A 21,165-nucleotide genomic window follows, 5' to 3' on the forward strand; every position below is an offset into this window, starting at 1 on the left:
CAGAGAAATGATGGAGGGGGCAAGGTTATCATCATAAGAAACTAGAAGGGCAGACAGAGATGTTACTGAAATGTGGGGGAGTGCTGAGTCACTCTGCATTAAGTGCTGCCATAGTAACTATTTACCAGCTGGTTGGGAATGAGGAGAGACTGAAAAACCTGAAATAAAAATCAGACAAGTTGCAGCTTGAAATATATTACATATCTTTTTAAAAGATGTAACAGGATGGACCACTTTCTAAATTTTTTTTATATTAGTGTTAATTGGGGCAAACAGATTACATTGGACTATTGAATAGACACATAAAAATATTCAAGCAAGAAATAAGAAACTGATATTCATTCTCCACTAGACTAATTGTGAGAACAAGTAGGAGCCACTTTGGGCTTGTTTATTTACAGGGATGTACATAGCACATATTCTCTATAACCCAGTCCAGGCTGTGAAAGAACACGGAGTAGAAGGTTCTTCTGGCAATAAGAGGTTTTAGGGTGAATTGGAAAACTTAACATAGTTTGAGCTCAGATTCCTTGGCCAGTCTTTTCTGATGTTGTCCTCTGCTCTGATTATTAGGAAGATTGCTGTTGGCCTGTGGTTGTGGCTTAAATTTCTTGATAACTGAAGGTACGTCCTCTGCAGAAGAGACAGCTCTGTGGTGTAGTACCAATTTGGGGCACTTTTGTGACTCATAAGATTCTGGGTCATTTCTTACTGTGAAAAATTTTGGCATCATCGTGACAGTGTCTGTCACCATGACACCTCCGAAGACAAAATCTCCATTACTATCATCCCAGATGACAGACACTAAGTGAGAGCACTTAATTCAGTGAGAGCACTTAAACTGGCTGCTGTTGTGGTGTGAACAACTTCAGAAAATGCAGTAGCTGGGCCTTTTGATAACCAATTTGGCCAAGTTGCCCAGTTGCCCTAGTGTACAGAGAAGCAGAAAGCTATCAAATGTTTTAAAGTCAAGAATTAGAAAAAGGTTCATGAGAACTTCGCAGAGAGGCAGGAAGTTTGTGGTAAACACAGGAAGTCACTTGTCTTTTTTTAATCTGCATAGAGATTGGAGGAGCTGCTGCTGCAGGAGATGATGAGCTCTTCTTTGCAAAGCATAGGCAGACACTTGCAGCTCCCAAAAGCAAGGGCATGGAGGTCCAGGTGGTATTTGTTGTGTCAATGATCTTCACTCCTCCTATGTTAGATGGAGGAAAGGTGTTTTCAGGACTCATTGTGCAACTGTATGTGCACATCTGTTCGCTATAAACCTATTTAGTGGAGTTCTGGGAGCTGGTACACTTCTACCAGTTTCTACTGCTCCCTCAGCTTCCCTAAGGAAGTATTATTTAAAAAGGTCCATCTCCTGAAAGACCAAGAGATCCCATATCACTAGGACAACTTAATTTGTCCTATCAGTGAGCTTCAGTATTGTCATTTCCAGCTAACAGAGGTTTTCAGGAACCCAGAAGCAGGGCTCAGCAAATGACACTGGTGGTTCAGGGAGAAGTCTGGACTTGCTTAGACACAGGGACTGTGGGATCTGGATAGCCTGCAGAAAAAAAGACATGCTACCAGCCTTCCAACACAAAATTTGCTGCAGGGGGGAAGGTACAAAGTGGGGTAGAAACTTTTTACCTTCCTTATCAAGAAAGAGAAGGTTGTAGGAATAGGCTAGACAAAGCTCTTAAGTAAAATAGATTGTGCAGTATTTAATGTATAACCTTTTTTACTCTTAAGTAAAATAGATTGCAGTAGCTATGATTTTGCCAAGTCCTATTTTATAGCCATTTTATTTGATTTTATGACACCAGGTGTAGCTAAAGTCAGAATTGCTGTAGAGGTATTTACTGTGAGAACTGTAGTCTGAGGAACCAGATACAGCTGTCTTTGGTTCCCAGCTCACTTGTTACACACTTGAGGATGGTTTTCTGCTTTGAGACTGTGGATCTTGGAAGCCCAATAGCCCTTGAGTAAAATGGATGTGGCAATTTTCTAACAGCTTTCAGGAGTGGGCAGTGGTGACACTAGCACAAGTGACATCAGTTTTAGTCAGCTGCTGGCCCTCTGTATACAGGAAATTTTTTAAAGTCCCTTTCATAGTGAATCAGAAGGAAACCACATTGTGAAAAATGTTTGCCATTAAATGGAAATTATTCATTTATATCAACTTCATTCTCACCTTTAAGAAAACCAAAACCCTTCATCTTCAATGGAAATGTGTGCCCTGGACAGCTGTAATCATACCTGAACTAGTGCTAATTCCTGGTACAGGCAGGGAATTTTTTTGGTGTATCTTCATCCATGCTCACGAAGAGTTAAACAACTGCATATCACAGCTTGAGCAAGCAGTTCTGCCTGCTTTACAGATCTGCCATGTTAGTCACTCAGAAGGCTGGGGAAAAAAAGACACTGTGTATTCTACCTCTTGCCATTCCTGTCCTGTTTACCCCACTGGCGCTGTGATTGCCAGAGGGATGCAAGATGTGGACTCGCCACTGGTGTGAGCCCTTTTAAAGCATTGTCTGCAAAGCCCTTTTGTACCATGAAGCTTGGAGATTAATTTCTCTACAACCAGCTTGTTCAGGAGAAGATGGAATCGCTAAGAACACAAATCCGCTATTTCCCCCCACGTATTTAGTATCACACATGCAGTTTGTCTCCTTTTTTTAAAGTAGCCATTAACTGTATTCTAAGGTGTTAAAATGTCTAGAGGCAATGCCGATCTGTCTCGCAGGCACTGCGATGAAGCTGTAGGTGTTTCAGCATCTCTGATGGTCAGGGCTTTTAGGACCCTTCCTGTGCGGGTCACCATCCAGTGGCAATTTCATCGGCCAAAGGCGAAAATAACAGCTATGACGGAGTAAAGTTTCTCCCCTTCCTCTCCCTCCTCCCCCTGCTCTCCCCTGCCGCTGATGCTCTTGGCCGTTCCGAGGGGGGAGGGATGCTCTCGCACGCCAGCCAGCAGCATCGCCCCTTTTAAGACGGAGCTGGAGGGTTCGGCAGGATGGGGAGAGGAGGAGGAGGGTTGCTAAAAATGCCGCCCTATGCTGGGGGAGCGCCGGGGAGCGTGCGGTGCCCGGCGGGGCCGGGCCGCCTCGGTGCGCAGTGAGCGCGGCTGCGGGGAGCGGGCCGCGCCGCAGGGATGCTCGCCCCGCTCCTGGGCTCCGCGGGCTCCGGCTGGCTGCTGCTGGGTGAGTGGTCCCCCAAAACCGCCTCCGCGTTTGGGATTTGCCCCCCACCCCGCTCCGCTCGGTGTTTCCCGGCTCCTTTCCCCGCAGCGTGCGGGGGACTCGCTCCCCACCGGCGGCAGGGAAATGCCGGCCCGGACCCCTCTGAAACGACCTCTGAGCGCTGCCCTCCGCTCTGGGCCCGCTATCCGGCTCCCCCCTCACCTCCCCTGCTCCGGAGTAAAGGGTATTTCAAGCGCTTTGGAAGGAAAAGGCAGGCGGGAGCGCGCACTTCATAGCAAAGATGGAAATGTGATATGCTGCTGCCTGCGTGCGACTCGAAAGCCGGCACAATGAGATGTTATTGCAGCGCGATACAGCAAGCTCAGCTGAATGCGTTACATAATTTCTCCCAAATCATCTCACCGGTTTATTCAGCTGGTCCATCTTTGACAAATTTCTAAGGGTGCTTTATTTGTAGTGGATATGCGAAATGGGGCAGTGTACTTGGATGTGTGTGTGCTTGTGTGTTATAGCTATCGGGCAGGGGGTGACCGTGAATCCCATTGTTTTGTGGGCAGGCGGTAACGATTCAAAGTGTGTTTGGAGTAAAAATTATTGCAAGTCTGAAATAGGAGGTTCTCTGTAAGGTATTTAAAGGTTCAGCTTTAAATGATCTGCTGCACTAATTCAAAAACGACTCCTTTGAATCCATGTGAAATATCTTTTCTAAGGAAAGGTAACGTTCAATGTCTGTGCTGTTTCCCCCTTTATCTATCAAACAGCTTTCCTGTAGGCAAGCAGACTTGCAAGGGGAAGAAGTACAAAGGGGAAAATGATTTATCATTAGGTAAATATTCTGTGAGGGAGTGCCAAGAATGGAAAACATCATAACTATTTACGTTTGTATCTACTTGCTATTTTTGATTATGAAAAGGGATGTTTCACCCTGAAAAAAAGGGGAACCTAGTATCACTGGCCTGAATTTTGTCTCTGAAAATATGCTGGTGGCTCCCATTAAAGTCAGTGGGCTTACAGCTGCTTATATCAGCAGCTTGGATCAGCTGCTTTTGAACTATAGCAAAACTCATGCCGTGCAAATATGGCCCAGAGGGAATTACATGGGTGAATCAGAAAGCAGGACTTGGCTCAGAGGCTGCAGGCAAGTGTTTGTTACAGTATTTTGGGCCCCGAGGCCCCAGGGACTCCTCTGAGCTACGTTACTGGATAACTACAGGCTTGTTTATGACAACAGGAGGAGAACTGGGCCCGCTGGGAACGGGTCTCCTGTGCGAGCTCCTGCTCTCAGGCCTCCACGCTCACCCTGTGGTATTGATCCCTGTGCCTCCCATTTCGGTGTTTTCTCTGCTGCATCCAAATGCATCTCTTCTGCATGTCCAGCTACCCCAAAGTGTGTGTCCGTTCAGGTTTGGCTCTGACTCGAGGCCTCCCTTAATGCCGTCTCATTTTATTATAGTGTGGACATGACTTTAGCCTAATGTTTCGACCTACAGAATAGGTGCCCTTGGAAGACAGATGTGCTGTTATTGCCATTTGCAGCGGCACTCGCAGCAGCAGCCGAGATGTACATCAACACAGGTCATCTATGGGAGATGGATCCCGCTGGAGAGGCGAGGGCCCTGCCCGACCTGCCAGCGCGGCACTTGCTCAGCCGTGTGCCTGCGGTTGCTGCTCTCACGCATGGTCTCGGTTTTCTGGTGGCTCCATCCCGTTAGACACTGCTCCATGCTGCAAAGGAGTCAGAGTGGCCGTGCTGATTTACTGAACAAGGGGATCCTTGGCCATTACAACCCAGTGCAGCACTCTCATTTATTTTAAATGAATTTCTGGCATCATTACAAGGGTTTTGACTAGTTGAGAACAGATCTGCAATGCTCATCTCGATGGAATAATGGTAGAAGTCAGAGAAAGACAAAGCTAATTATTTCCTAATGTGCAGACTTGGACAATCTGATGGATGCACAGAGTGGTGTAGTAAAATAAAACAAACAAACCTAACAACAAATTCCCCCAGGGATTTGCACATTGGGCTGGCTTGGTTGAAGCAGTTACAGTTCACCCCTTGCTCTTCTCCCCTTGAGTAAAAGTAGGAAATCCCAGAGACTTCTCTTCCCCCCTCATTTCATGTGACTGCAACCCTGAGCCGCTCGCCCGCCCTGTCATCCTGTCTTACAGCGAGGAAGAGGAGGGTTTTGCTCTCCTGGCAGTTGCTGGAGGCCCCGGTGGGCACCTGCGCCCATGTGTGGAGGCACAAGAAGGGAATTCCGCCATCACAGTGTCCCTTCTCCCCACCAGCACAAGCGCGTCTCCGAATATTTCTCAGTGCGTGTTCGCAAAGGAAGCAGGAGGTTCATCTGGTGTTGCGACAGACTGCTACAGTCCCACTTCTGAACCCGGCTCTTGCACTGTGACACCGGAGTCTTTGCTGATGCCCTGAAATTCAGGTCCCTGGATAAGAAATATTTCCCGCTGTGCTTTGTGTATGAAGCGGAGCAGATGCCCAAGGCTGCTCAGCCCAGCCCATGGAGTGCTGGCTGCTGCACAAGAGGCAAAGCCTGTGTTATTTGATGAGGTATATTTAGTTGCTTTTATTCTCCATCCCTCTATTACTGCTCCATTTGAACAGTTGCTAGATACCATCAAAGGAAAGAGTAAATGTATTTGGATTTCTCTGCTTGCTTGCAGGGAAAGACAGCACACAGCAATTTTTCTCTGCTGCTCTCGACTAACCTAGACATTTATTTGATTCTTGTCTCCACGCTACTATGGATATTACAAATATATTCAAGTAATGAAAAGAGGAGAAAAGCTTTGAAGACAGATGGTAAACTGAATTAACCAAATACCCACAGAAATAGGAAAGCTGACTTGGGAGCAAGCCAGGAACAAAGAAATACAACATTACATCAGTAAGAGTATAATTGCCATTGTTCTGACGTCACCAAACGCTGCAGAGCACCACAGGGTTTAAACCTTTCCTTGTTATTACATTTCTGAGAGCTCTTTGAGAGAAATAACAGCATCTTCCTTCTTTATCACTGCAGAGTTGCAACCAGCACCTGAATAACCTGTAGCTAACTAGAGGAAAGTCTGGGTGAGACTGAAGAAGCGATGGTAGGTAACGAGACACAGGCATTTGCCTCTTGATAGATGCACAGGTATCCAGGGCAGCTCTTTTCCTGTGGCTTTTTTCTTAGCTTTGCTGGATTATTTCTGCATACAGACCCAACCAAAATGATTGACTTAATCACTCTCTTTCTGAGCAGAAATGAACAGGAAAGAAGAACATCTATTAATACAATTTTTTATTTTTAAGTGCTCTGCATGTGTTCTTTGGTGATGGATCAATACAAGTAATGAGTTTCTTCCATCACTGCTATTTATGGCTCTTGTGCTACCGTGCGAAGCCAAAGCCCTGCAGATCCTTGGCACCGGGGTCCCATCTGTCCCCGCTGCTGTCCCCGCAGGGCTGCGGGTGCCAGGAGCAGGGGCAGCTCCGAGGAGGGCCACCCGCAGTGCTCCCTTCCTGCAGCTCTCCGGCCTTGTCCCCTCTGGAGAAGGTACTGGTGTCCAAACTGCTTCAGCCTCTCTCCTCCTCTCCCTCTGAACAGGCGGGCTTACAGAGCTCGTGATCCCAGATACCCTCTTACCCTGGAAACCAGTCAAACGCAGTGGAGTAAGGTGTACCAGAGAGCACGTGGCTTTAAAAGATGGATAAATATGCTCAAAATATATCTGTAAAATCCATGAAACCCCCGTGGGAGCCCTCACGCTCCTTTCTGCGCTTTCCTGTAGTTTGCTGTGAGCCATGCCTGGCTCTCCAGGGGCTTTTCTTCCCAGACGTGCTGATTCAGAGTCTTTGCAAATCCTTTTTCGGCGACTCCGAGGAACTTAGCATTGATACCGTACAGCGTGATATGAGTAAACGTTTTGCTGGGCTCGGATTGATTGCCATAGTGTGCTATCAGCGCTTATTGATGACAACTCATTTACTGTGTCAAATCCTCCTTCCATGTAAACATTGTCACGGAGCCTTCAAGGTGACCTGCGGCCGGTGGGGAGGCAGGCGAGGCCGCGGGAGGGAAGGGGCCGGAGGCTTTGCCTGATTCTGCTTCTTCCTTATGCTCCGTATATAGATAAAATTATAAATATTTTACCATTCTACTGGAGATTGCGCTATGGAAAACTTGGTGGCTGGTGATGAGAAAGAATAAGACACTGAGATGAGTGGGGATTTTTAGCCAGGAAGAGTTCCAAAGCCGCAGGGGTAGTTCAGCCCCCGGGCCAGCCCTGGAGCTGGTCCCCACGCTCCCTGCTGCAGCCATGCTTCGCCCACTCTTTGCTCGCTGCTTGGGCTTTTACAAGCAGTGATGTAGGTACAACGTGTAGCAGATGCTTTGGAGAAGTGTGGGTAAAAATGCAGCCCCTGCTCGGTGTGGGCTGAGTTCATGGCAGGTTTTGGCAAGTGATTCTCCCACAAAACCCAAGAATCGCACTTGCTGTCCCAGAAGCTCCCCTGTTAGTTGCACAAGATGCTTTTCCGTCTTCCGTGCTGTGTGGTATACCACTCTCAAAAATGTGGAAAGAAGATAAATCCAACCACTTTGTCCAAGTAATTTTCTTTTGTGCCACAGGAAGAAAGTGTCACTTGTCAAAAAAAAAAACTATCATTCAGTGGAAATCACCATCTCATTAGGAAACCCCCAATTAAGGGAGGAAAAGTCTTTAAATTTAGACCTGTGTGCTATGGTGTTGCAAGACTGCAGCTCACATTTCCATTTGCTCAACGATGTGGCTGCTGTGGTGTAGATACAATCTCAGAAACACCACATGTAAGCTACAGTGAACAGTTTCCACTTCATTACTACAAAATAATGCTGCAAAATCAGTGTCAGATGGGTTGGCTTCAGTGAGGCCAACGGCCTCCAGAGATACCTGGGTTTTGTTACATGGCTTTGCTCGCTGAGGTCAACCGTGTCACTTGGCACAGGGAGCAGCGATTCCTGTCCGACGGGAATGCCGCACGAGCGGTCAGATGCCGGGTGATTCAGAAAAATAACAACTCCAGAGAAGAGTCTTTTATCCGCTGTTGCCGAGGGCGGAGGTGGTTATAAGGCAGAGGGTGTATAAGGCCATCTTCTAGTGGCCAAATTCCAAGACAGCCTTCACCATTCTTGATGCTGAGGGTTTTGGTGATGGTAGGAAGGAGGGGAGCACGAGTCCCATGCCTGGGAACAGACACCTGGATGCTCCAGCTGGACACGTGGGGTTGTGCTTTGACTGCAGATGAAGGATGGTCGCCTGCAAGGCTATCAGCCTGATCGCAGTCACTGCAAACCTTCATTTCTGAGTTGCATCTTCAGGTCCAGAAGTGCAGGTGCTGAGAGGGCAGGGACCTGGGGTGGGGTGCCACCTCGGCTGGCCCTTCAGCAGATGCGTGACCCTCCCTGCTGTGAACATACTTTCATTTTGGAAAGTTGTTCTGGAAACTTTTTCTCCAAAATCTTCCAAGTTTCAGCTCAGATTTGCTTATGACTAATCTAGATCCTGCTTGTTGGGATGCCAGCGTGATGTCTCACCCAAGCCATTTGTTTTCCCCCAGTGTTTCCTTCCCGACCCACAGCCCAGCCTCCTCTCTGAAACCGTTGCCCACACGGCAGCTCTCTGTCCCTGTCCTGCCTGCTCCCGGGGCCGGGTCCCCTCCTCAGCCTGGCAGCCAGCCTTTGGAAAGGCTGGGGTTCTGCTGCGGAGACCACAGGCAGAGCATGGCTGGGGGCAGAGGGCACCACGGCTCCCTGCGGGCTGCCAGGCGACCTGTCGTTGGGTGGAACGCTGCGCAGCCTTCCCTTCCCGGGGGCCAGGCAAGCCAAGCCACCGCGTTTGTCCATGGCCGAGAAGAAAAGGGACTAAAATGACCTTTCCTTCTCCCACCAGCCATCAAGAAATTGAGGCTGAGTGGCCCCCGTGCACAAAGCTAGAGCAGCCCCCGGGCTGCGCTGACCGCGCGGGCTGGTGATGGTGCCTGGGGAGGGATGAAGGCTCAGGAACAGCCTCCTCGGGGAATGATGTGCAAGTGTCTCTGCATGGCGAGGGTCAGAGCCACGCTCCCCTCCACCTCCAGAGCAACAAGCAGCTCCTTTCTCAGGGCTACCGAATCCCCCAAATCAGCTCAATGAGCAATATGGACATTGCTGGGATCGCCGGGGTGTCCCAGTCGCTGCTAGATGGCACCGGCTGAGAGCCGCAGCCGGCGGGAAAGCCACCGAGGTGTTTGCTGAAGTGGGATTCCTTTTTTTTTTTCTCCAAGGCTGAGTATGAGCTGGTCAGCGCAGGAACCAGCATTGAAATTGCTAAGCTGATTTAATTTGACTTTTTTTTTTTGCTTTGAAAAAGTATCTAGAAAGAAAGTAAATCATTCTGTTGTTGATTTAAATGAATTGGAAGTGATCTAAGCCAAACTTGCACTGAAATTGCAAAAGATGTGAATGATGTGGATTTAAATGTCTTTCCTGCAGAGACCGGTATTTAGGTATAAACAGTGGAAAGAACATTATTTAGAGCCTGTCTGAAGATTCTTTCAAATGGTGGAGAAAAAAGACAAATATATTAGAATCCCTCTTGAAATGTTAAATGTATTTTACTTCATATCTCCAATATAGTTCAGTTTTAGGTAGAACCATTCTCCATAACTCCAGATGACCTACTTCAGAATTATTTTTTCTTCCGCAAAATGTTCAAATAACTCCTTCGAGCACCCCAGCTGAGAGCAGCTTGTGAGCAGCCCGCTGGCGCAAGGTTACCCGGGTCGTACCAGCGCCCTGATGTCCCTTGGACCTTGGAGAAGAGACGGATGCCCACAGTGCCGCGTTTGCCGTGGGTCTCCCCGGCAGACCCCACGCGTGCTGCCGCAGGGAGCGCGAAGCCTCTGCTACGAACCAGCCCGGGTTTTGGGGAGGCCGGGGGAGCAATCTCCCTCTACCCCCTCGGAATACCCGAGCCCGGGGTTTATTTTGCCTGAAAAGGGGTTTTTTGTGCCGGCCGAGCGCAGCCGCCTCTCCCCGGCCAGGCAAATCCCGCAGCTGAGAGGCTGCCGAGGGTGGTGTGATGCTCTGACCTGCCAACAACAATTCAGGGCTGTGTTTCCTTTCGCGAAAGGCATTTGCATATCCTCTATTCACTTCATTTGGTGAAATACATTTGAAAAGGCAAAAGCTCTGAGTCACTGAGACTGAAGAATGGGCTGTCTGAGGGCCTCCCCCCACCTTAACTCTTTGAAACCTTGCTCCAGTGTCTCAGAGAGACGCGTCTTAAAATATCCAGAAAGGGGGACTCAAAGGCTGCTTTTGCAGCAGGGAAGGGGGCTGGAGATGGCGAAAAGCCTGACAGCAAGGAGGCAGCGGAAAGGTGCCATACACCTCTGAACTGACAATTCGCCTGTGTGCAGCCGTAGACAGACTTGGGGAGAGTTTGTAAAATTTCGCATGGACCAAAATGCCTTCATGAGGGCTTGAAAATATCTGCGAAAATAGGAGAGCAAAAGCAAGTTACAGTAGTGCCAGGCACAGAAACGTACAGCGTGCGGCAGGGTGTGCTGCTCAGGAAGCAGAACTGACCAGAAACAAAAAAACAAATAACCTAATTGCTGCTGAAGTTAACAAAATCCAAAAAAACCCTAAAGCAACAGCAAAGATCCTGAAACGCAAACCAAGCCTTTAAAAACATTCCAACAATGTAACCACTTGTTATTACTGTCAGAAGAAAAGAAAGCTTCAGTGAAGTATTTAACTTTGAATATTTAAGGACACCTCAAATCACCGCCCAACCACAGATTTCTCAAAAACCTTCCGTGAGATGATGCGAATCCCTCCTCTTCCCTCATTTTCCGGCGCAGCGCCAGGCCCTCGCTGCCAGGGGTACTGGAGCTGGGTGTGGGCTGTGGTTGCGGTCCTGGGCTGATGGGTGCCAGCCCCGTTGACGTGCCAGGACGCGGAAGGGAGCCCCTTGGACCAGGGCAGGATACGGCCCCTGCACCTCACTGCGTGCCGCACCCGCCGCGCTCAGCTGCAAAATGGAGACTGTGCTTCTGGATGCCTGTGAACTGTTTTGAGGATAACAGCTGGGAAGAGATGCAAAAGCAATAAAATCATCATTATGGGTTTGTTTTTGTTCCTTTGCCATCCATTGGCATCCTTGTGGTGTAAGGAAATGGAGGGCTAGAGGGAGAGGAGGCAGAAACACTTGCCCGGTGCCTTCACAGGAGTGTTCCTAATTATTGAATTAATCCTCTATTCATGCAGTATGTTTCCTTCCTGCTGCTCTTTGTAAATGGTCAAAAATATACACTATATAATCAATACAAGCATAATATGTCACCAAAAGTCACTGAAAGGAAACATTGACTGCTAAAAAGAAACACAAGGGAGTAAAATTCCCCCATCTTTTACAAGACTGTCATTATTTTAATCAGTGGCTGTTTTTTATTTCTAGTCGCGGCAGGATTTTCCATGGATGAGCCTTAAGGAACATAGAGATGCAGATTTCTGTTCAGTAACTGAAGCCTGGGTTATGGGAATGTCCTGAAAGACGAAGCAGCAGTTTTTCTTGCGTTATCCTCAGAATTTTGAAGTGCTGTGTGGGACTCAGGGCCGTGGAGCGATGAAAGCCCAGGAGCTCACGGGCCGGCCCCGAGCCCGGCGTGGCTTCCTGGTGGTACAGCCTCAGTTAGCTGCTCTGATGGCTCTGCATCCTCCTGGACATAAGCATCACTCTGTTTAAAATTCAACCTTAACCTGTGTTTCTCATTAATTTTGATAAAGCATAAAAGCATAGAGAAATTCAATACGTTACTCTCTCTTACAGTAGTCTCACGTTGTGTTTGACTGTGAGCACCAGAAGCACTGTGATTTACTGATATAACTTTTTTTTTTTCCTGGACAGGTGAAGTCTCAGCCAAATCCCATAAAAGTCCTTTGAAGTCTTTCCATTGATTTTACTGGTAGTTGGATCTCACTGGGCTTTAGACTGAGCAGTAATCAGCACAAAAGGTGAAGTCTTATTTCCTTTGTACTTGTAGAGTATAAACATCCCTGCTACTTAACACACTAAGGTGAGGGTCAGTTTTGGGCAGCTTTCTACAGAAGCAGAAGTCACTTGAGTCCTGGTCTGAAGCACAAAGGGCTTTGTAGCTCCTGTTGCCTTGGCTGGGTCCTGGGTGCTCAGCACCTCTGGGCTCAGCCCCGCCAGCCCTCAGCCTCACGTTCTGCAGAGCGCAGCTAATACCTCTGCAGGAGGCTCTTACGCAGACTTGAACTGTCCTCTGGGCTCCAGCGCCAAAGGCTCTTAGAGCAAAACCCTGTTTATGGGGAACTGCATGCTCTCCCTCAGCTGCGTGTCCAAAAAAGGAGGTTGTCTTCCCATAAAACGCTCTCCCGATTACTCTGCTCTGCACATCACCTGGCAGAAAATGCTGGGGCATTGGGGAAGCTTTTATTCTGTGTATTACTTAGAGTGTGCTTACGTCCATCTTCCCTTAAGGTAGGAAGCCTGAATCCAGTTTTCTCCCTTTGTTCTGTCTCATGTTTCTCCTACGGTTGTTCTAGCAAGTGAGTCCTTATGCTGTATGTACGTGCAACAAAAGCAAGACAAGAGAGAGGGAATAACTGCTCAGGGTATTTACCGGGGAGGTAGAAGGGTCTGAATCCTGAAACACTTGCTTTACTGAAGCCTTCCACCTATGCTGAGGATGTATCACCCACTGTCATCTCCACAGAGGTAGGCAAGAGCATCCCTTACCAACAAGTGCTTGAAAGAAGACCTCTTCTAAATAAATGCAGCACAGTAACTTGTTTTTAATCCAATATTTATTTAAAATCAGTATTCCCACATCCCCTCTGGAGCTCTCCATCACAGACACAACTGTGTTGTATCCGTGGGCTACAGGCACCCAAGTGCCCAGCCAGCCGGGGGCCGCTCACACACCTGAAATATTTTCCTGAATACAAAGTTTTTGTCAAGCTGTGACTCATAAGGAACAAAGAGGCAAGAATCTGAGCTGGTGAATATTGTTGAGGTCCCATTAAGCCAGCACTGTGATGCTGATTTACACCTGCAGACCATTTAGGCCAGTACTCCCTGCCCTACCCTGGCAAATTTGTGAATTAAGCCTGATAGCAGAATACCCACATCTGAGCCAAAGGAGTGATGTTTGACAAGCTTGCCTGAAATGCCATTAAATATTCTCTTCATTCAGGAGTGTTAAGTGTTCTTTGAGAATTCTCCATTATGCACTCCAAGTACACAACACCGCAATTTAGGACAGGTCAGACAGAAACTTTATTAACTATGATAATAGTGCAGGAGTGTTCAGACAGCATCCCCCCCTCTGCTCCCCTCTTCTCTGCCAAGAGATTGTGGAGATCCAGCCTATATGCGGTTTCAGGAAAAAAAGAAAGACGTGAGGAAAACAATAATTTCAATGTTAATAAAGCCAGGTATCCATCCCTGGGAGGGATGGACTCCTCGAGTGCCTTGCTAACTGCCGCAGTTCTAAGAAGGAATTGAACAGTAAATAACAATAATAACAATAATAATAATAAATAAAATAGCAATATGGAGAGAGGCTGCTGGTGGGGCCCAGAGGAGTGGCACGCCCGGGGTTATCTTAGCTCAGAAGTGTGGAGTTGGAAGCTTTCAGTTGAAAGGAATGTTCTTTTAGTTAGGATAAACGTCTTAGCCAGACCTCTCAAATCTTAAATAGTAATAATTTTATCACCTCAAATGAATTGCAAAGTTTTTGCTTTGTTATTATCAGTGTAAATTAACAAAAACTGGTTTTGGCTCAAATGCCAGTTTTTTTTCTTTGTTTTTAATATATGTAACAATATAAGGATGATGTTGGCAATAGTCATTCTCTTACTATTTTATTGATTCAGATGATTTACATTTATTCTACTCAAGCTCTGAAGTTTCTAATTTAGCAGACTAGGATTGGCAATGCAGACTTTCTCAGTGTCAGAAACTTCATTTTAGGATGACTTTTCCCAAAGGAAAAAAAAAATGATGCTGTCTTTCATTTTAAACTGAGCATTTGCAGGAAGGCTTTGCAGTTTTACATCCAAAAGCCTTGCCTCGAGTCTGTTAGGAGCCATAAAGCTTCCAGCATGACAAACAGATGTGTCACATTCATGCAATATTCAGTAGCAGAAGGGGTGAGTTTTGCCCATCTGTGAGAAGCTGGAATAAGGCTCCCACCGTCGGGAGCTGCAGTCTCCAGTGCCTCAAGGGTTACACCGGGACACTGCTGCTGCTGCGCTAATACAGCCTAAGCTGATATTAGCCAAGCTTAACTTCTTTCAGCAGTTTGCAGATGGGAAGGGGGTGGGACGTCCTGGAGTCAGCAGTTCTTCAACAAGTACATGAGCGCCAGCTCCGGCGGCGTGAGACCCAGCCATGAGCTGACTGCGTGCGAGGGGGGAGAGGAGGGAAACCTGGTGAGTCTGCGGCTATTTTTTTTTATTTATTTATTTTTATTCTTGAAATCTCGGTGAGGAGCCCGGGTGGCTCCGGGCGGGACCTCGCCGGGCTTCGCCCAGCCCCGGGCGGCCGCAGGTTCTGCGGTGCTTGGGCTCCTGGATGCCGAGCAAAACAAAACCGCAACAAAAAAAAAAAAGGGTGCGGGAGACCCTTCTGTGCAGAGAGGGACCCCACGGGCGCTGCTGCTGCTGCGGGAAAAGGTGGTCTCGGCTGCGTTTCTCGCTGTTGCAATGCGGGGAGAGCCCGCCGGCATGGCTGGCGGGACGGGGAGGAAACACCAGCACCAGAGTTTGTGGGTTTTTGCAGTTTTCCTGTTGTTTCAGATGTTTCTAACAGCATTTGGGGGGGGGCGGGGGGGAAGCTCCAGCCCGGCTGTGGTTGGAGATCACAGCGCTGAAGGCAGCCGGTCCCGCGTGGGTTGGGGAGCTCTAGCCGCAGGAACGGCGGTGGCTGCGGCTTCCAGCTCGGGGCTCCAGCCCCGGGGCTCCGGGCCCCCCGGCACCTCTGTGGGCTCACTGGTGACGGCAGCTCTGCCTGAACCCAGCCCTGTGCTGGGGACAAGGTCACTTGGATGCAGAGATGGAGGCTGGTTTCTGGGAGTGCCCCAGGAGGGCTCTGCTAGTTTGGGCTTCGTTCCCCCAAACTCCTGGCCCCAGGATTCAGGGCTTGTTTTGGATAGCAGGAGCTCTGCAGAGACCGGCAAACTCCTTTAGTTGTGGCTGATACCCTGTGGGTTTCTAGATTTTCTGTATATCACGTTTCAACCACTCAGACTTCAAGGTGTAGGCTCTTTGTGGTGGACGTTGCTGTCTGTGGGATCTTCAAATGCTGGTGACTGACACGTGCCTTTGCCAAAGCTGCGCAGCGGTTGCAGGTTACAAGCATTAAAGGTACTGTGTGACGTGGTTCCTAATCGAACACCTCCTTCAAGCACGTAACCACATGCGTGCTCCATCCACGTGGGAAGAGCCTGCCAGTGTGTGGGGTGCGAAGACCAGTGGGGGTGTACCCTGGTGTTAGGCACAGAACGTGGAAACCTTATCTCTAGGCAAGAAATACCACGTCGAGTGTGGTTTCTTGCTTGCCGTGTTGCATTAGCGTGTGCTCGGCCTTGGTGCGTCCCATCCTTTGGCACGATGGGGACAGGCTGGGTTGGGGATGTGAGGAGGATGCTTTTAGAGAGGCACCTGGAGGGTCCCCGCTTGTTCCTGGTGGTTGTAGCATGGTGAGTCGGGCATGGCTGCGCAGCACAGCTGCCGAGGCGGTTGGGTGCAGCTGCGGGACCTCCTTGGGAAACCCCCAGAAACTAAACATGGTTATTTGCTGTTTTCCAGTGCAGTGAGAGCGGTCCCTAACGTGGTGACCATTTCTGCAGTGAACAGTCTGTTTTTACTGCCTTCACGTGCAAGAGAGAAATGTAAAGTTATGTTCCTTTAAAAGCACGGTGATATTCTCGCGCACAGAAAATATGCAGAGGCTATTTTGAGAAGCTCTGGCTGTTTGTGGGCACCGTGTTTCGGTGATGACTGTAGGCTGCTGGCGCAGGGCCCAGGCAGGCAAAGGGCACGGCGGGAGCCGGCAGGCCTGTGCGGCGGGCAAGGCTGCCGCACCGCGCTTCCGCTGCCTGTCCCGCTGCCTGTCCCGCTGCCTGTCCCGCTGCCTGTCCCGCTGCCTGTCCCGCTGCCTTCGGTTGACCTGCAGCAGGAGGAGGGAGTTGCTTCCCTTCAGGTCTTTTGGAACATGACCTGCCTCTTTCTTAACCCTTATTTTCTTGCCCCAAGATTGCCAAATAAGTCTTGAGCAACTTTCAAAGCCTTTTTTGGGTGCTAGTTTGTTTTGGGATAAAGCCTGGGCCCGATTCAGGCAGTCACGTTATATGTGCACAGGGTCTGGATAAAACCCTGCTCTCTCCAGGTGTGCTTACACCTTTGGGGTCCCCTCGCTCCTTCCCATCTGCGTGGACAGGGTCCTTCAGAAAAGCACTACAACTTGCTGGGCACTTGATTGGTAATTAACCTGGTCTAATTACAGACAGCTTATTGTAAGTGAGCTTACTGTATTTATTAGAGTTAGATCATGACACGACTTACTTTTTTTTTTAAGCTCCCATGTTCAATGTCATTTTCTAGTTTCAGATTCCAACGTGACAGTCATAACGCCGTCTTCATGGGCACACGTTTGACACACAACTGGCAGAGGGCCTTTTGGTCCGCTCATGGCTCATATGGCTCTGCTTTTACCGTGGTGGCAGGTCAGCAAGTTTTGGAACTCTTCAAGGTGTAATATTGGCTTAAAGAGAATTGCTCCTTATAATAAAGACAGTGCGTAGCTGTTATATGGTACAAGCTGGCAGGTCTCAGCCTCAGTCTATGTCTTCTGCAGCGGCAGATGAAAATCTGCGGAGCGATACTGCATGGGCAGCATCCTGCAGACAGCAATGGGCCCGATTTCCAGGATCCTCCCGGCTGGAGGCAATGCCAGCTGCAGTTTGGCCCACTTAGCCCTGCTGCAAACACTTTCTACATAACTCTTGATATTACAGAAGGCAACACAAAATTGAAATTTGACCGAGTAAGAGTTCCAGTCCCGTTTGAGCTGTCAGTGAAACAATGCAGGCTAACGCATGGCTGGGAAGCGGCATACAAAATGTTCCTGTTCTTTCCTGTCCTCTGCAGGACTAGCTCTGAGCATGCCATTGCGTCGTCTCTTAAGTGTTATGGAAGGTCCTCTGTTATAAGCTTGTTTAGGTTTCTGCGTCACTTTGGATGATGCATTCCCAGGGCTGCCATACTTGCCTGAATGTAAAGCAATGGCCATGCAGGATGCTTGGAGTGTTATTCAGAAACCACTTTATTCTGGTACTGCTGCCAAAAGAAACAGCAGCAACAAACCCAAAAAGGTTTGCAGCTGGATCTGTCCCCCTGCGCCATTCCCTGGGCCGCTGCACAAATATTTGTGCTGGCGCCTGGGAAAGGCAGGGTGGGAGTGGGAACGACACCAGGGGCAGGAGGCAGGCAGGAGGCAGGCAGGAGGGCTCCTTGCACTGGAGGGACTCGTTACGCCATCCAGCCGTGGCCCGGGATGTAGTGGGGCATCGCAGCCTGCGTGGGCTCGGCTGCCGTCCACTCCTGGCAGGGCGGGAGTGGGTGTGCGGTGGATCGGGGAGCTGCCCTGCTCTCACCGGCTGCGGCCAGGCGAAGCGTGGGGTGGCCCCTGTGACCAGTCCCTGTGACCATGCGCTGCAGTTCCAGCATTAAACGAAGCCACCCTGAGCCGTGCTGCTGCCAAGGTCTCCAGCTGCCCTCCCTGCATTCTGGCTCTGTCATGGCACCAGTGCTTATGATGCCATATGATCATTCCAGGTGGGGATCTGGTTGGAAACGAACCATTTTTTCCATTATTTCTGCAGGACAGTTAGTTTGTGCCAGCTCAGCTGCCTGCTCCAGCCAACAGCCACGCACCCCAGGGTGGGCATAAGGCAGAGGGGAGCACGGGCTGGTGGGAGGGAGCCCCATGGCCCCATCCAGCAGTGGGGTGGGTTTGGGTCACCCCATCCAAGTGACAGGACGAGAGGAATCGGCCTCGAGTTGCGCCAAGGGAGGTTTAAATTGGCTATTAGGAAATATTCCTTCACCGAAAGGGTTGTCAAGCACTGGAACAGGCTGCCCGGGGAAGTGGTGGAGTCACCATCCCTGGAGGTATTTAAAGGACGTACAGATGTGGTGCTTAGGGACATGGTGTAGTGGTGGGCTTGGCAGTGCTAGGTTTGCGGTTGGACTCGATGATCTTAAAGGTCTTTTCCAACCTAAACGATTCTGTGATTCTATCCTGCTGTGCAACCAGCAAGCAGAAATCAAACCTGGTGCAGTGTGTGCACACAGCGGGAGAGCAGGCAGGGCCAGCTCCTGCCTTCTGGTGTCCCTTCAACCCCCTGTGTCACTGCGACCGGTCTCGCACATACCGACCATGCGGACGCGGCCAAGGGCAGGGTGTGAATGGCCACGGAGGGCTGAGCCAGGCCGGGAACTGGCAGTGTAGGGACGAGCCTGTCCTTGCCTGGCAGTGACCTGCTGTGGGGACAGAGCAGAGCCAGCCCACAACAGCCAGGGCGCTGCGTGCTTGTGCGCTTGCTTCTTCCCTGCCTGTCTGTGTGAGGGTGGAAAATTTTACCCAAAATCTCCTTTCCTCCACCCAGCCCTGGGCTAGGGGCTTTGCAGACTGAGATGGCCACAGAGGGCCTGGCTCTGGTGTGTTCAGGCGGGAGGGACTGAAACTGAGCCCTGCAGCGAGGTGCCAAGGGGGTTACATCCCACTTGGGTGCGTTGACGGGCAGCGTGTAGTCTGCAGGGGTACAAAAAGTGATCCCCGGGGCTCTGGCTAGCCTGTGGGTTGGGGCTGGGGGTGCCGGTGCAGTCGAGGCTGAGGCACTATTACAAATTGCAGCCTCCGCTGAGCAGTGAAAGGTGTGCTTTTCATAAAAGAGAGAAAGAAAAAAAAAAAACCCAAAGAAACTGGAACAATGAAATGGGAATTAGCAAGGTCTGTAGCTGAACTTCCCCAGCCCGCTGGCCGCTGCGGTTGAGCCCCCCTTTCCTTCCCCTGCCCCGTCTGGCTGGTGGTCCCTGCGCCTCTGCACTGACCAGCACTGACACTGCTGCGAAAACTTCAGGTTCCTGAGGTTCTTAGCTGGACCACGGCCTCTACAGACAGTACTAAGGTTTGTTTAAATCCAGTCAGTATTTGAAGGCAAATGTCAAAACTTTGCCTGGCAACAAGCTGTAAAGCTCTTTGCAGAGCACCTTCGTCTTTCCGCTCTGCAAAACCGGCTGTCGTGGGTGCAGCTGCCTTTTCCCTCTCCATTCAGTGCTTCTCTTTGTACTCTGCCCCAGATAACTATTTTTATGCAATTATTTAAGCTGTTTGTTCACTGCCTGTCACATGGCATTCAAGAACCATATAGTATATGGGACAATCAACCATCAATGTCACTCAAAAAAAAAAGAAAAACCACGAAAAAAAACCCCAACAGAGCCCCTTCATTACAAGAACTGAGGTTTACAAATGATCGTGGGTACCTCTGGGAAGTGGGGGAGCTTTGCAGATGCTCTGGAAGCAGCTTCCAGAACTGAACCTCAGCCCTGGCAAGAGCAGCACGGAGGTGCAATGCAGGGACAGAAAACAGCCCCACTTTAACGCTGCCTGCAGGGCACGGCGCTTAACCGTGAGCCCCAGCAAACATGCACAGGATTCACTGGCACCTGTAAACCTTTCCGTAAGGCTGAAGGGCAAATTCTCTCCTGCTTTAGTCACCTCCATGGGTTGCTCCCATGCGCCACGCTGCCTGCGAGCTGAGGAAGCAGGCAGGATGCGGGCAGGGAAGGATCAGGCTGTGGTTTCCCCAGATGGAACTTTGCAGCCCGTGAGCTGGTTTTGGCACCGCTGTGTGAGCGGTCCCGGTAGAGCTGCAGGCAAAAGACCAAAGAGCCAGAAAACCACAGAGCTTTGGGGGTTTGCTTTTTCTTCTGGCTGGGTTACGTTGTAGCTTGAAGGAGTCGCCTGAGCCTGCTTTGGGCAAGCATGCAGCTGGCACGAGAAGGATGTGATGAGGAGGACAGTGGGTGCGAAAAATATTCCAGGTAGATTTTGCCATCTGAACTTCATCCTCTGCAACCACAGGCTGAGGTTTTTAGCCTGGTCAATGAAACCTTGTGACTCTGGTTCATCATGCTAGCACTGGGTGACATTTCAAGGACATTTCAGCAGTTAGAGGAGCTTTTTCATCACCGTGCCTTAGGCAATTGGTAGACTTCAGAGACAGCAGAGCTCTGAGCCGTTGAGTTTTCCTCTTCTGGTAGAAAACTTAAAATACTTGCATGGGCTTCCTAACGCTTCGTTATCCAGACAAGTGGCAGATTTGGAGCAGGATCCCAGTCTCAGCTTTCCTGCACACATGAGTCATGGTGGCTTCAGAGCACTGCTGTGCTGATCTGCTTGGGGGTGCAAAAGGTATTTTTAGGTTGGTTCACATCTGTGAGGTGTGCCTGAGCGTGGCGAGGAGGTGTGGGACCAGAGGATGAAGCTTTCCATGGGGGTTTGGCATCAGCGGCTCAATAGTGGACCTGAGGCAGAGGGATGAGCCGGCGGCGTGGCTCCGAGCACCGGGCATTTCCAGCCAGCCGGGTGGTGGATTTTGCTCTCTGAAACATGTACAAGTGCCGCACAGCCACTGAATTATTTATTGAATAATTTCTCTTGGCAAGGGACTGGTATGCTGTAGATATTTTAGATACTTTAAATACCTCTGTTTATGTGCAATTACTGTGCTCTTTCTGTAAAATTGGACTTTCAGGACATCGAGCTCCTTGTTAGCATTTTTCCCTTTTTAGTGGATGCTTGCAAAGATCCTGTGTCTTGCAAATGCATTTCTTTGCAAATGCATTTCTCA

At 49.6% G+C, this 21,165-nt stretch overlaps 1 protein-coding gene across 7 annotated transcripts in view; it reads left to right on the forward strand.

Annotated features, from left to right (window-relative positions):
* Positions 1-2,935: 2,935 nt before the first annotated feature.
* The window catches only part of ACSL6 (acyl-CoA synthetase long chain family member 6), a 58,044-nt gene continuing 39,814 nt past the window's right edge, over positions 2,936-21,165 (forward strand). The window contains exon 1 of one of the 7 annotated variants that reach the window (XM_075164543.1): positions 2,936-3,191. In XM_075164543.1, the coding sequence (XP_075020644.1) occupies positions 3,143-3,191 (49 nt within the window). In that variant the 5' untranslated portion in view covers positions 2,936-3,142. Of the gene's footprint in view, positions 3,192-14,538; positions 14,678-15,086; positions 15,611-15,651; positions 15,946-21,165 lie in introns of those variants that run through there. The other 6 variants (XM_075164544.1, XM_075164536.1, XM_075164546.1 and 3 more) reach the window with 6 other exon arrangements.

Source organism: Calonectris borealis, chromosome 15 (assembly GCF_964195595.1).
Source record: "Calonectris borealis chromosome 15, bCalBor7.hap1.2, whole genome shotgun sequence".
Lineage (NCBI taxonomy): Eukaryota > Metazoa > Chordata > Aves > Procellariiformes > Procellariidae > Calonectris > Calonectris borealis.